Raw genomic sequence first — 16,196 nt, 5'->3', positions numbered from 1 at the left:
TGGTGCCGGCCTGCACCCCCTCCCCCAAATCCCCCTGCTTCATTACACCATTATCTCATTATCAGTACCACCATCATCATCATCACCAGCATATTTGTCATAATCCTATTAACAGCCTCCCCTCGTTAATGAGATAATTACAAAAAAGGTGGGAGCTGGTCAACCTCATATTAGCAAATGATTTTTTTTTTTTTTAAATCACCTGATGAAGACCACTGTGTGCTCAAAAGGTCTTGTATTACAAAAAATGTTTGTTAAGTGCTGTTTGTTTTTTATTTACTGTTGAGAAATTTGTGCGAGTCTATGGATTTCTGATGACTTGATGGAGCTGAAAAACATCATCTTCACAGGGGCGGATCCAGAGATGTTCAAAAGGGGGGGGGGGGGCCCCGAAAGTGGGCCGATCGAGTTCATACTATCCTATGGGGCCCGGGGGAACTCGGGCGTCTAGAACACAGGGCGTCTAGAACACAATTTTTTGTGTTCTAGACGGCCGAAAATAACCTCTGAGGCGTTTTGAGCAATCATTTTTTTTCTTTTTCTTTCTTTCTTTTTTTTTACCATCCAAAAGGGGAGCTGGTGCCGGCCTGCACCCCCTCCCCCAAATCCCCCTGCTTCATTACACCATTATCTCATTATCAGTACCACCATCATCATCATCATCACCAGCATATTTGTCATAATCCTATTAATAGCCTCCCCCCCCCTTAAATCCGCTCCTGTATAATTATAAAGCCGTATCCATGTTACGATTACAGGCAACAAAGTGTTATGATCATAATTGTTAGACCAGCTTTAAGCAGTCTGCCTAAGGTACCAATTATTTGATGTTTCGCTATTATGAGACTAGTAACCAACAGATCATGATAAAAGAATAATAAAAAATAATAACAATACTGTATAATAATGACAATAATCATAATACATAATAAAGATAATAAACATAATAATATACAATAATAATATTAATAATATAATAATATCAGCAACAACATATAATAATAATAAATATATTGTCTATATTAAACAACAATAATATTACACTAGTAAATATCAGTATTGTTTGTAGTAATAGTTGGAAGCATTTGTCATTAAATTAAAAAAATGTTACGTATAATAACTATATACTCTCTTATGATGAGATTAACACATATGAAGTGTCAGTCGCATTGCATTTGCCCTTGAGCATGATATTTTATCAACCTCTGTTTGTCCAAGGGCATAATTATATTCTTTCTTTTACAGCCACATATTACAGAAAAATATATACACATTCAAATTAAATCACTTGTTTAAAGAAAATTAAAAAATAAACTTATTACGATTGGCACCTTATATATAATCGCATCACAAATAAAGTTAGCCATATGATACAGTATATATCACACCATACGATGCATAAAACACATCACAGTGCCATATGATATAGTACATGTCACAATGCCATGATGCATACTGTACAACACATCACAGTGCCACATCATGCATGCAACACATCACAGTGCCATATGATGCATACAACACATCACAGTGCCACATGATGCATACAACACATCACAGTGCCACATGATGCATACAACACATCACAATGCCATATGATGCATACAACACATCACAGTGCCATGCAAAGCATACAACACATCACAGTGCCATATGATGCATGCAACACATCACAGTGCCACATGATGCATCAACACATCACAGTGCCACATGATGCATACAACACATCACAGTGCCATATGCTGCATACAACGCATCACAGTGCCATGCAAAGCATACAACACATCACAGTGCAATATGCTACATCACATGCCATATGATGCATACAACACATCCCAGTGCCATATGATAATAGTACATGTCACAATGCCATGATGCATACTGTACAACACATCACAGCACCATATGATGCATGCAACACATCACAGTGCCACATGATGCATACAACACATCACAGTGCCACATGATGCATGCAACACATCACATAGCCATATGATGCATGCAGCACATCACAGTGCCACATGATGCATACAACACATCACATAGCCATATGATGCATGCAATACATCACAGTGCCATATGATGTATACAACACATCACATAGCCATATGATGCATACAACACATCACAGTGCCATATGATATAGTACATTTCACAATGCCATATGATGCATACTGTACAACACATCACAGCACCATATGATGCATACAACACATCACAGTGCCATATGATGCATACAACACATCACAATGCCATATGATGCGAAGACTAAAACACACCTCACTGCAATATGGTGCATTACTATTGCCCATAGCTTTAAGCTGTTGCATATTTTTCTTTTACTGTCTTCATTAAGATCTTAGGTTCAATTTGTGTTGGAATGACATGAAAACATAACTGTATATTTTCAAGACAATTAACAGTACACTATAAAATATAAAATTAATTTAGAAGGTAGAAATAACAATGATATTAAATATCAGACTTATATTAATCTAGTTCACCCTAGAACTATAATTCATATGTAAACAAACCTCTCTGTTTTTTGAGTCGCACAAACGTTTGATATGTCTCACACATAAGCGAGCTTTCAATTTGTGCGATGACATGACGCTAGAACGGATTCACTCATGCGTGACTCTCCTACATCCTCTGCACAACGTATATTTCATCTTAGAATCCATGCGACCGCGAGAACTCAAAGTTCTCGCATGCGCAGATGACTTTATGCTACGTCATTACATTTTACTTCCTACCGTCATCATGCAATTGAAAGCTCGCTATTACTAGGCATTTTATAGTATAATACAAAATGAGCTTTATCAAAATGGCTTCTTGCAATCACAAAACCTTTCTGATTATGATTGCCTAAGTTAAAATTCAATTTGTTACAGCTTTATCTCTTCTTGTCTGTGGAATATATAGACAGGAATGAATCGGTGCTTCCGGCTGCTAAATGGACCTGTGGGAAAAACAATAAAATTTAAAACTGTTAATTTTATCAACTGATAACAATTATGTTGAAATATCAAAGGCTTTCCAATACATATTAAACTTGAATTGGGGAATCATCCGGATTCCAACCTAAAGCAATTCAATTACTATTTAGTTGCTCTACCAACTGAGATAGAAAGATGGTGGTATCTTAATCATCATCCTACAAGCTTAGTCAATTTCTAACATCTTCTATATTTCTCTACTCTCCAGGGGCCAATCCAGTAGGGTCACTGGCGTATCTAGGGGGTGTGCTAGATACGCATAAATTAGTTTTCTATTCATTTTTTTAAAATACAAGACAAGGACAGTTTACCCTCCAATTCAATACCACCTTTGGGACCTGAAAATTTAGGGTGGTCTCGGGGTTGGTCTCCAATTAAGAGAGCTAGCTTTGTGTTAAAAGGTTGAAGATTGTTATTTGGTCTTTGGAAAAGTGGTCTCAAATTAGAGGGGTCTCTAATTGGGGGGTGCACTGTTAGTATACTCACTCTATGAGGATGGAAGGCTAAGCAGTTGATGGGACCAATGCGCTGACCTATGAACCCTTCATAGTACTTTATAGTGCTCAGAGTGTCTCCTGCTAAATTATAAATACTGATGAGCTGATGGTGCGAGCCACTGTCAAGAAACAACAAATCAATTATACATTTTTATTTTATCTTATAGGAAGATACAGTATGTTCAACAGTGGGAAGTAGTAAACAGCTTTGAAGTAAATTCTATCAAAACTGTTAATGTGACATTAAACATGACAAGAGAGAAATTCAAAATTTACCAAAAAAATATAATTGCAATTCTCAGCAGAATATCAAAGAAAAGAAAAAATTTAATAATGAGAATACTAAATTGCAAAATACATTTTACTTATAAGACATAATCTCTAGAAATATATAGTGCATGAAATATAAAGACTATAGTTCATAAGTATGACTTGAATATATGCATAAAACATGACATATAGCGATGGTATGGCTTGCTAATCATAGCTTAGCATGACCTAGGAAAAATGGTATATAGTATAGCTTGGATCGAAGACATGACATAAAGACTAGGTACATAGTATGAATTAAATATGTGTCTAAAACTTGACATATGGGACTATAGGTACATGGTATGGTTTGCCAAAAGCATGACCTATGAAAACTGGGATATAGAATATGGCTTGGAATTACAGCTAAGACATGACATAAAAAGACTAGGTGCATAGTATGACTTATGTATGCCCAAAAACATGCCATATGGGGACTATGGGTGCATAGTATGGCCTGCTATTTATGACATAGACATGACCTATGAAAACTAGGATATAGTATATGGCTTGGAATTACAGCTAAGACATGACATAAAAAGACTAGGTGCATAGTATGACTTAAATGTATGCCCAAAAACATGCCATATGGTGACTATGGGTGCATAGTATGGCCTGCTATTTATGACATAGACATGACCTATGAAAACTGGGATATAGTATATGGCTTGGAATTACAGCTAAGACATGACATAAAAAGACTAGGTGCATAGTATGACTTATGTATGCCCAAAAACATGACATATGGGGAATATGGGTGCATAGTATGGCCTGCTATTTATGACATAGACATGACCTATGAAAACTGGGATATAGTATATGGCTTGGAATTACAGCTAAGACAAGACATTAAAAGACTAGGTGCATAGCATGACTTAAATGTATGCCCAAAAACATGCCATATGGGGAATATGGGTGAATAGTATGGCCTGCTATTTATGACACAGACATGACCTATGAAAACTGGGATATAGTATATGGCTTGGAATTACACCTAAGTAATAACATATAAGAACTTTGAACATAGTATGACTTTTGTATGCCTGAAACCTGGCATATGGGGAGTATAGGTTTAAGGTATGGCTTGCTATTATTATGCCTTAGACATTACCATGAAAACTGGTATATACAGTAGTAAAATATATGTGGCTTGAAATTATGCTTAACGAAAGATGGGAGAGACTCACCAAGCCAAAATGCCAGCATTCTGATGGACGTCCATTGCCTGGACATTTGGTATTGTGTTAATCACCTTAACTGATTCGGTGAACCGTGGATCCCAAAAACGTACATCTCCACTTACACTGAAAACAAAAAATAACCGTAAATCATCCCATCTCCGATTCAATGCAAAAACGTCTCGATTTCAAAGCTCTCCCCTTCCTTATTCACTATCCCTAAGGTATACTTTAAACATTGACCAATTCTCCGCCACAACTTCTAATATTAAGCAAGCAATAATTTAATTTAATTTTATATACAATTTGATTTGGTCCTTATATTTAAAATCCTTTTATTCAATTATTGCGTTACCATCATGTTTTTTTTTTATTTTATAGTCTATATTACCATTGTAAATAATTATTGTTAATTATTGTTGATGCGGATAATTGCCCTTGATGGCATTCGTAGCTAATAGGATTGAATATAAATGAATTAAATACCATAACTGAATTTCCTCAAACTATGGCAACCATTTCCCACAATATATAGGAATCATTTTATAAATGATTTATATAAAGCTTGGTGTCCATAACATTGCTACGCACTACTTTCAACGACACTTTCTAGTTGGTCCAATGAGGGAACTTTCCAGATTGCAATGGGGACAGCTATGCAGTGAAATGATTGAATTGAAAATTAGACAAGAAGATTGATTATACAAGAGAAATAAATGAATGCATACCTTGCACTTATAATTTTTCCCTCGCCGCCTTTTTGAAGATGGACGTTGACAACCCAGCTACTGTGTTCCCGTAATGTTAGCACACGACTGGTGGGGGAAAAAATATTTATATGATTAATTAATTTATTCCAGAATACAGTAAATTCCAGTAATCCAAACACAGTAATAATATACACTATATGATTAGTCGAATGGCAGTTAAGGCAGGGACATAGCAACCTACAGCCATAATATCTGGTTTCAAATGGTAAGTTTGCCTATGGTTCTGGAGGTTTAACAAGTCTTCTCGGATAAGGACTATAAACCGTAGGCCCAGTGTACGCAGTTGGCTCATAACAAAGTAATCTATCAAGAAGAGTAGGGGGACCCCAGTGTACTCTTCCACACAGTCCCTGTCGTGGACAGACGAGAGTAGCTGGTACCAGTTGACCAGGTAGCTCAGACACAAAGAGACCCTTAGGAGAGAAGAAAGTTACAGTATGAGCTATTCCACGATTTGCGCGCTATGAGACGCTAACGTCACGCTATATTAATCCAACTATTATTATTATTATTATATCTTTTTTCACACTCCTCTAAAGATCTTATGAAAAAATTTGCTAAACAAAGTATTTGGTATAATGTACGACTTGGTGAAAGAAATGTATTTATGGCTTAGCTAAGTGTTGTAGCTGTAAAAACTAAGGTTGGGTGGAAGACATTTTGAAAGTGGGTGGGAGATAACATTGGTAACTCTAAATATTAAGAGTGGATTTTAAGGATGGACAAGGGATTGTTAGAGGTCGTTAGAGGGCCAAGAAATTAGCTAGACAGGGTGAAAGACATCAGGGCTGGGTGGTCTTGATGTCTTGTACCCAGTCTAAACTAATTTTGCCGCCTACCATAACTACATCTCTGCTAGCTGCTGACAGCAAAGCCTACAAACTTACCTATCAAGAGGAGTTAATCGACGGTCATACAGCCTAACTGACCCATCTCCGCAGCCAGCTATCAGTAATGACCTCCCAACAGAATCGCAAGCAAGGCTCGTAATACAACTATCAGCTCCAGTAGGTATATCCTAACAGACAGAAGGATTTATATCGAATGGATAAGCATTAATACTATGACCAGATTACCAATTATTTTTGACAAAAAATGTTGTATGCCCATATAGTCATGATGTGCCTATATATGGTCATGATGTGATGTCATCATGACCATATTTAGGCATGTCACATGTTTTTGACAATGTAATTTGGTAGTCTGAACAGGGCTTTATAGAAAATACAATAAAAGATGACACATATTTAATATTTGTATACAGTATTAAAACTAGAAAATATGGGTATGACACAGTAGTGGTTGTACAGTAGGTATTTTCTGGAGAGTGAGGGGGCGCTAAGGTGTCCGAAAGGGGTCTGAGTGAGATAAGGATAACTTTGGCGCGCATCGCAATCCGAAGGGCCTTCTGACCAAGCTGTGGAAAGGGTTTCAGGCAAATCATATATCATAACATAAGTGGTCTGTGATCTGTCTAAATATGGGTATGATATGATGTTATCATGCCCGTATATGGGCAAATCATATACCCTTACATAAAGATTGAGAGGGTGGACAGAGACTTAAAAAAGTACGAACTTGTAGTTTAATTTCTCTCTGAGTGTCCCATACTCTTATTGCACGAACATCACCAGATGCCAGCAGCATTCCTGACTCCTGTTCCCAGTCAACGACAAGACCAGAACCTAGTAAAAAGTTAAAAAAAACAAAAAAAAACAAAGTTTTAATCTAGATTTTCTTCAGCTCAAATTCTCAACATATTCTAAACTTTGTTATGACTGAAATTTTTTTTTTATTGAATGAATGAATGAAATTGCAATACAGTTGCTTATCTAGTTCTTCCAACTTAAATACTTGCCCCGTCAGTCTCCAAGCAAGAACATATAGCTATAAAACCTTCTCTCTTTAACACTCTGCCCACCAAACATGGAGATCTCCGTGTTTGGTAACACAACGCTTGACCGCCAAACTCAGAGATCTCCATGATTCAGGATTTTTTTTATGGAATCCGATAGATGGGGTAATTACCGACATGTACTGACAATCTCAACACTACTGTATATTCAGTCTGAACTGTAAGTATTTCATAAATTTGAAAGTATCCAATCTGATAAAGATTGAATTCACGCCACAGCTAGCTTGGATGGGGCGTATTATGAGTGCTGGTGAGGCATTAGATTTGTGATTAGAATAAAGTGTTTGGTACCAATGTAAAGCTAAGATGTTTGTAGTTCTTGTAGTATTAATTACATGTCAATCTGATGAAATACGCACTGTCAACGAGCTTCGGGAAAAGTATTAAAATTTGCTAAAAAAGCTGGTGGTGGTGGATACTATTTTTTCAAACCCCTGGCGGTCAAAGTGTTAAAAAAAATGTACAGCATAAAATTAATTAGTTGTGGACATTACATCAATTACTGACCAATTACCATTCAAGCAACAAGTACATTCAAACCTAAGAAATTAAAAACCTTCATGCACACTGATAACCCTACTCGGTTCACTCCAACTGCGACGCAATAAACAGTGTTGAGTAGTACAGCGGCATACTGCAGTCGAGGTGAAACGTACCTCTAGAAGAAGGCAACATCTCTGACAGGGCCTGCCAGGCAGTCACTAATTCCAGTCCAGAACCTGCTGGGCTTGTATACTCCCTCCATATTCGAACACAGCCATCATCTATACAACATAAAGGAATACATTATTAGAAATGCGTACCTTTAAACATAGTAATGATCTGCAGAATAATAATTTTATATAATAAAACAAAGGTAGCGCTATTTTTGTATGTTTATTACACAAGCAGATTATACTTATGATGAAGTATTACCTGAACCTATTAAAAAATTTAAAATAAAAAAACATTGTAACAAGATGGGTAGTGATAATGCGTGTCTAACACGCATTCATTATAGGGCTTGCTTCCAGCTGAAAACACAAGGAGGTCAGTAATGAGAATTGAACCAGGACCTAAAGATCTCCACGGTTCAGCGCACACACACGGTCGCTACCACTAGTTTTATGACTCAGCTATCTGCTCTTGTATCTACTTATTGTAGAAGTGAGCAACGTAAGTTTTAGCAATGGATAAAAAAGTAAAATCTGTATCTGTATGTTACCAGTCTTTGCCATTAGTACTGAAAGATAGTGTTTTAACTGATTGTGAAGTGAAACATGGTGTGTTGCTGAGCCTGTAACAATAGAAATGGAGGGGGGGGGGGTGAATGAAGACCTTACTATGTAACAGCAGGAGGGGAATCATTACCTGACCCTGTGAATAACAATGGTAAATCATGAGCATTCATGAAATCCATTGATGTGATTTTGGTACTTCGTGGATTTTGATTTGAAAAGTAATTTATCTTCCCGCCTTGTTCCCAGTTCCAAATGCTGCAAGAATAAATTTAAACGTTTTTACTTAAAAGAGATTAATACTAAAAAAAAGCAGCATTACTTTTACAGAATGTCTTACAAGATAATGATCACAAACATGATTTTAATACATGTATCTACACACAATCTAGATTGTCTTCTACAGTGTTTCCACTATACAGTGTAGAGATGCACAGAAAATAAATGTAAAAAACTGCAGCTTAACATGGAGCAAAGAGAATATGAGTTGTTCTACATTTCAACCACTGACATTATATTTGCTGTTCTGACATTCTACTACATGAGGTAAACCCACACTTGTTTAACAAAAAGTGGTTCCCAGCGTATTACATTCTTGCTGGTGTGGACTGCACAATATTACATATGCTGTGAAATATTATAAACAGCCTCATGTTTCCACATGAGGACAAGCAGAAGCAGAGATAAAAGTGATGCAAGCTATCATGATTTTATACTTTAACTTTATTTATTTATATTCACGAAATTCCTAAAGACACAAATACAGACCTCCCCCATTGAGAATTAAACAACACTTTTGGGACAGGGGTTTCCATGGTTTTAATGTTTGATCTCTAATTAGAATAATAAGAATAAAAAAAAACATTTGTTAATTTTAACCACAGAGAAGTTGTCTTTAATCGGAAGTCGTCTTTAATTAGAGGACGACCTGTAGGTTGATAAATAGAATTGTGATGGCTTGCGGTGGCGTGTGTTTCGGTGCTTGGAGTATGTATTATACTTTCTTATCTGAGTTTAATCAGTGGACCTTTCGGTCTTAGGACTAGGAATTTTTAAACTTTTTATATTTATATATTTTTACACATATATTTTTAGTGCCTTTTTAACTTTCTATTGTTACGACTTTTTTATTTTCTCCATTTTATCTTTGTGTATACTGGGCACTCTGGGAGAACAGTCTTTTTGACTGAAGAGTCCACCAAGTATAAAGAACAAATAAATAAAATAAAATAAATATCACCTTCTTCAAAATAAAATACGCTGTTGCTATGAAGTAAGTAAATCCCGCAATTCTGACACGAAAACTAAGTCATCATTATCATACCAGACAAAAACAGCAGAAGTAATGTATGGCAAATTCAGAAGTCAAAGAAATTCCACGCACAAGTATTTTCCAGACTGGAATAAATGGTGAATTGCTACACATGTCAGAACAGTAACATGACTGGATTTGCACCCTCTAATTCTTTCAATACCAAAACAAATCTCCTTACCATACACCTTCCTTGTCTGCTACAGCTATATGTGGGTCATATGGATGGAACTTTACAACAAATGGTGTCCCTTGATTTTTATTGATAAATATCTGGTCATCTAAGGTACTAGCAGCTTTAGAAGAAAAAAAAACCAAAGTTATTCAATTTTTAAAGCAAAATTATAATATGTATGTAACCGCTTTTACAACATTTTTGATCTCCAGATGGAATTATATGGACTAGAAATACTAGTAATACAATAAATTCCATATTACAAGTAAGACCAAAAAAACTAATCTAGACATTGTACCTGAATGCTTATACGATTTCTATATTTTTGCTGAGTGTTTTGCCTCCTTAAACAAAAGGATGGGGACCAAAAATTGAATTAACAGAGGGACATTAAAACAAACATTAGTTGACAATAACAATGTCAATAAACCATTGTTCTTATAATTAAAACAATGTTGATACTTACATGCTCTTTGTATCTGTTCTTCAGCTTCACGACGTACACGACTATTGCGAACAAACCTCCATTCCCTTTCCCGATGTACAAAGCTACTTGGATCCATTTCTTCTGGAAGCTACAATAATACCATACACATTATCCATATATTAACATTGAATATAATAATTGTATTGAATATATCTAGAATGAGAAAATGTATCTGAAATAATAAATACATTATTATAATTCTATAATTTTTGGTGCATTGAGATGTTGTCTAGTTTGCTGGGGAGGAAATATCATGGGGGGGAGATATGGACAGGACTAACCGCATCGTCAATAATGGGGAACGAATAGTGGGCCAGTGTGTGCCGTCAGTGGGTTCTGTCTACTGTGAAAGGGTGACATTAAAGTTTGGTAGGATTCTAAAAGATCATTCTCGTCCTCTCCACTTTGTAATTGTTGCTAGTTTTATTAAACGGAGCGGTAGAATGTGTTTGGCAAGAGTTTGCACTAACCACTTTCGAGATTCTTTTATTCCTAGAGGAATCAGAAACGTTGATGCAAAATCTACAAAAATACATAATATAGAATTATTGAAATCAAATTTTAGAAATTAAAAATTTAACTAGTATTAAAAAATTAAAAAAAATATTTGTATCATATCTTTAAGAACGAGAAACATCTTTTCGACCATGTAATTTCCTATGAAAAGGATGATATAAAGTTTATCTGCATCTGTATCTGCATCTCTACAAATGGTAATAGAAAATTACCTTCATTACTGATCTTGCAAAATACTTGCAGCTCCATTCTAAAAATTCAGTTGATATTTTCAAATTTTGTGTTGTGCTCATATCACGGACATCTTCAAGAGTCTGAAAGTTCATACACTCAAATCAAGATACATACTCAAATTTAAGTACATATTCAAATCTAAGTACATACTCAGAGTTAAGTACATTCTCAAATCAAAGTACATACTCAAATCTAAGTAGATACTCAAATTTAAGTACATACTCAAATCTAAGTACATACTCAAATCAAAAATACATACTCATATAATGTACCTACTCAAATAAAAGTACATACTTAAATGTAAGTACATACTGTATTCAAATTGAGCTAGTTATACTCAAATGAATCGAGGCACTGAAATTAAAAAGTACCTAACAGTACTCAAAGCAAATTATATACTAAAGTGAAAGTACATACTCAAATAAAGATATTGTTCATACTCAAACCAAAATAATGTACATACTCTACTCAAAATAGAGTACATACTCATATAAAAGAACATACTCAAATCATATTAGTAACACAAAAGTACAGTACATACTCAAATCGAAGTACATACTCAAATCGAAGTGTATACTCAGATCAAAGAACATACGGTTAGTTAAACTAAAGTACATACTAAAATTTAAGTAAATACTCAAATCAAAATGAGGCTTGCCATCCCAAAACGAGCATCAGTGAAAAGAAAAATGCAAATTGACTATTAATATATTATTATGCTCCACATTGTAAGCTTAAAAATGATGGGTCATTTACTGGCATCCACTTACTATTGCCAAAGTTAATGAGTAAAAGTATTAAGTTTCTCAGTACTAATGTATACCACATTCTTATGACAATTACTCAGTTTAACAATTATACCCTTTTACACTATCAGTCGGCTAATCTGGTGGTAGTCACTGTGTGTGCACTGAACTGTGGAGATCTCTGGTTCCCATTGCTGCCTCTCCTTGTATTTCAGCTGGAGGGCTGAAATACAAGTTACAATAGCGCACTGTCTTTCAGATGAGACATTTAAGCTGTTGGTCCCGTGTGCATTTATGGCACATGTGCACGTTAAAGAATGCAGTACACTCTTCGGAAAATAGCAGGGGATTGTGTCCCGGTGTACTGCCCAATCACCACCAGAATGACCCCACTGGAATTAAGTCTTCTTCTAGACTTTGTGGGCTATCCTTGGTGTTTACACTGAATAAAACCAATCCAATTCAATCCAATCCAGTGTGCTGAACCCGAGGTCAATGAACCAGAATGTTTTCAGGAGAAGCTTCTCCGGGATAGTCCAGTTGACATCGAAACACACAGTGAAAACAGTCCCGCCTTTCAAACACCGGGATTTTAATCATCCTCTTTCACTAAAATTATTCAGTTTTTTTGTAATGATATAACTAATTATATATTTTGAACGTATTTAGTTAAGAACAATAAACATAATTTAAGTTAAATTTTATTGCTTTGGATTGCATTTTTTGTTTAGAAATTAATTCGGTTTTTAGTGTACAAATTTAAAATTAAAATGTTTTCCCCCTGCGAAACTAAACTTGATTGCAAACTTATGAGCAAGTTCTAATCAAAAAATGTCCATATGGGGTAACATTCAACATCGGTTTTCAGCCGGTATTGTTGTCAAGTGTAAATGGGTGATAATCCGTGATCATCCCGCAGTTTCTTCATTAAGTGTAAATGGGTTTTGGCTCCGGTTTCACACAACTGTTTTTTTTGGCTTTATAAGGTAAAAGTGGTATTAGTGACAGCATGCTGGTTTTGGAATAGCAAGCCTCAAATACATACTCAAATAAAATATAAAATGAAGCACATTTAATGTGTAATACAAATACAAAGGAAACTGATCTTACAGCTGCTGTGGTAGGTCCTTTATCAAATATTTTCCTAGTTCTTGGGAATTGGTGGGAATGAGGGAACTGGGATCCAATTGGAGCTGGATTCTGGGGTCTTTCTGGAGGAGCAGGTTCTCCTGGTCGCAACGCCACTGGCCGCACAATTTCATTTGGTATTCTTAATTCCTCATCTGGTGGTCCTCCACTGAAAGATTTACCATTAGGTTTAAGTATTAAAGTGTGTTACAGTATATTGACACATCAGATGTAAATTTCACCTACAACTTCCCTACAAAAAAATGGTATCATCCAACTCAGGCAGTGCATATAACAAATAATGTATTTCTAAAGCTTTGTCGAGACTATCAAATTTTCTTTGACAAAAAAAAATGTTCTATATCCATATTTAGTAACGATGTGCCTATATATGGTCATGATGTGATGTCATCATGACCATATTTAGGTATGTCACATTTTTTTTTCCGCTTTAAACAAATCTAATAATTTACTTAAATATCAAAGTAAGAAATTCAATAGCGAATAGTATTTTTAACTCAACACGGGAAGAATACCTTAATAAACAAAATAAAATATTTTTTAGTACACTGCTTTTGCAAAAATACACTCCTATGCTGTGGTAGTGGAATTTTTCTGTAGAATGAAACGTTAAGGTTAATTTTAGTTCATGCTGTGGTAGATGTTCTGTAAAATGACCACTGGCTGATAGCAACATGTGCGATATGAGGCACGTTCAGACGAGTCAGAAGTAAGCTTTGAAATAGCAGTTTACTTGTCGTAAGCCTTTGCAGACGTGATGTTTTCATAATTGTTTAAAATTTCAAAAAAAATATGTGCAAAATAACTGTAAGAGACAGCGAAGTGATGAACATCTTCTGGAAAATTTAAAAAATTACTTCTAAGCTTTGAACTAGTTGTTCTGGGTAAACATAGTGTGGACACTCGTTGGAAGTAACGCGCGTGTAAAATAATACGTTTGTCGTAACTTTATTTCAGACGGAATGTTGTCTGAACATAACTATAGTCTGATAATGGAATATGTTTAGGGTACTGTAATTTTGACCTAGTTTCTGCAGTAAACTCGTACTCCTACAGCATCAGGAGCCATTCTTTCTGTTGACCTACAGTGAATATACAGTATTTAATATATATTTCTTACATTATTCCCGATGGTTCGTCATAGTTTCTTACTGGACTGGATGGTGCTGAGAAGGTCTGCCTCGTGTCTTTCATATGCCTTGGTTTCCCTGTCACTGTAACCTAGTACAAACAATTAAGTTTAAATGAATATAAAATCATTTCCAGTGGTCCTGGAGTTATTTAAACTTATTTATGTATTATTTTTAAAATTTGTATTTTTATTATTTATTATTATTATTTAGAAATTGTTAAATCTTCTTTTGCAGAATTATTTTCATAAAAACTACATATATATTGGTATTATATGTGACAAAACCAAACCAAACCAGTAACTCTTTGCAAAAAATCAATAATTAGTTATTAATAGAGAGTTAAACGTTGACGCCTTATGTCCTGCTCGGGGCGAATAGGATTAAGTAAGTAAGTAAGTAAGTAAGAGAGTTAAACAGTAAAATGAGTTACAAAAGTTCAAACAAACAGGTTAGTTTTAGTGCCAATAAAAGATTTTTAAAATATTCACATTCTAGCATGTTTTGGCCATTATCTCTGAAAGATGATTTGCGAAGAGCGACTGGTTTGGCTTGTCTTTGCCACATGTATAACCTGTATAGATGCGACTTGCCCGACGGGCAATCAAGTCACATGGCTACAACTTGTCTGTTGGATAAACAAAACACATGGTTGTGACTTGTCCTAATGACAATCAAAAAACAAGAAGGCAAGGTTCCTAATTGTAACATAAATAAATATTATTCATCTTTTTTGTACACAACCTTTTTCAAACATGAAATTCTCTAACCGGTGGCGGATTCAAAGGCGGCCCAGCTGGCCCAGGCCCCCCATAAATTGTTCAACATATTTTTTAAATGGAGATATAAAGAAAATTATATTCAAATTTGCCATATGCAAATTCCAGCCATATAGAGGTGCCATATCACAAGTGGTATAGATCTTGCTTTTGGGGAAGTCCCCCATCCCCCCTCCCCCGGGCCTCATCTATTTTGAATTTCTGGATAAGCCGCTGCTTACCTTAAGATTAATGGCATTTACCAACGAATGCGCAAGTTGCTTAACTTCGTGATGAGGGTCACTTGCTAGCATTAGCATAACTTTCCATATTTGGGTATATACGTTACTTGCTGATCCGAAGATTTTACTCAACGCTTTACTGGACCAGCTATTACTATGAAGTCGTGTCATGGTAGGTGGGTGTAATGAAGCGTTCTCGGGAACTGAACCAATTTTTGGAGAGGCAGTTCCAGAGGAGGAAGGGGAACTTTGGGTACCTGTAGATAAAAAGTCATTACATCAGATCACACAAATGTTGTTGGTAGTCTATGAGATATTTAATCTGCATGAACCAATATATCTGCCAATTTTTTTTTTTTGGAACTTACCTAAAAAATTATGGAATTGTCTGACCCCAAAAATGAGGGTGATCACATATTGCTTGTTTATTATACACTGTTTTTGAACTAAAAAATAATGTAATTGACCTAAGTAGCTCATCAAATAGGCATTATATTATCAAACTCTTTTGGGATTGGATACTTCTATTATTTTTTAGGTAAGTTCCAAAAAAACATTCTGG

The 16,196-nt window shown here is 35.4% G+C and overlaps 1 protein-coding gene across 1 annotated transcript in view; it reads right to left on the bottom strand.

Moving 5' to 3' along the window:
* Positions 1-2,124: 2,124 nt before the first annotated feature.
* LOC117104097 (regulatory-associated protein of mTOR-like) overlaps positions 2,125-16,196 on the bottom strand; it is a 33,847-nt gene continuing 19,775 nt past the window's right edge. The window contains exons 18-31 of the mRNA XM_033244752.1: positions 15,635-15,891; positions 14,625-14,725; positions 13,466-13,652; positions 11,588-11,689; positions 10,839-10,947; positions 10,379-10,493; positions 9,019-9,143; positions 8,325-8,432; positions 7,332-7,438; positions 6,641-6,771; positions 5,712-5,798; positions 4,993-5,109; positions 3,486-3,615; positions 2,125-2,962 (exon numbers count right to left, since the gene is read on the bottom strand). Coding sequence (XP_033100643.1) covers positions 2,897-2,962; positions 3,486-3,615; positions 4,993-5,109; positions 5,712-5,798; positions 6,641-6,771; positions 7,332-7,438; positions 8,325-8,432; positions 9,019-9,143; positions 10,379-10,493; positions 10,839-10,947; positions 11,588-11,689; positions 13,466-13,652; positions 14,625-14,725; positions 15,635-15,891 — 1,742 coding nt within the window. The 3' untranslated portion in view covers positions 2,125-2,896. The remainder of the gene's footprint in view (positions 2,963-3,485; positions 3,616-4,992; positions 5,110-5,711; positions 5,799-6,640; positions 6,772-7,331; positions 7,439-8,324; positions 8,433-9,018; positions 9,144-10,378; positions 10,494-10,838; positions 10,948-11,587; positions 11,690-13,465; positions 13,653-14,624; positions 14,726-15,634; positions 15,892-16,196) is intronic.

This window comes from Anneissia japonica, unplaced genomic scaffold (assembly GCF_011630105.1).
Source record: "Anneissia japonica isolate Jap-2015-1 unplaced genomic scaffold, ASM1163010v1 scaffold288183_len337429_cov161, whole genome shotgun sequence".
Taxonomy (NCBI): Eukaryota; Metazoa; Echinodermata; class Crinoidea; order Comatulida; family Comatulidae; genus Anneissia; species Anneissia japonica.
Note: the sequence above shows the minus strand (reverse complement) of the source record. Positions and strands in the feature narration are given on the sequence as shown.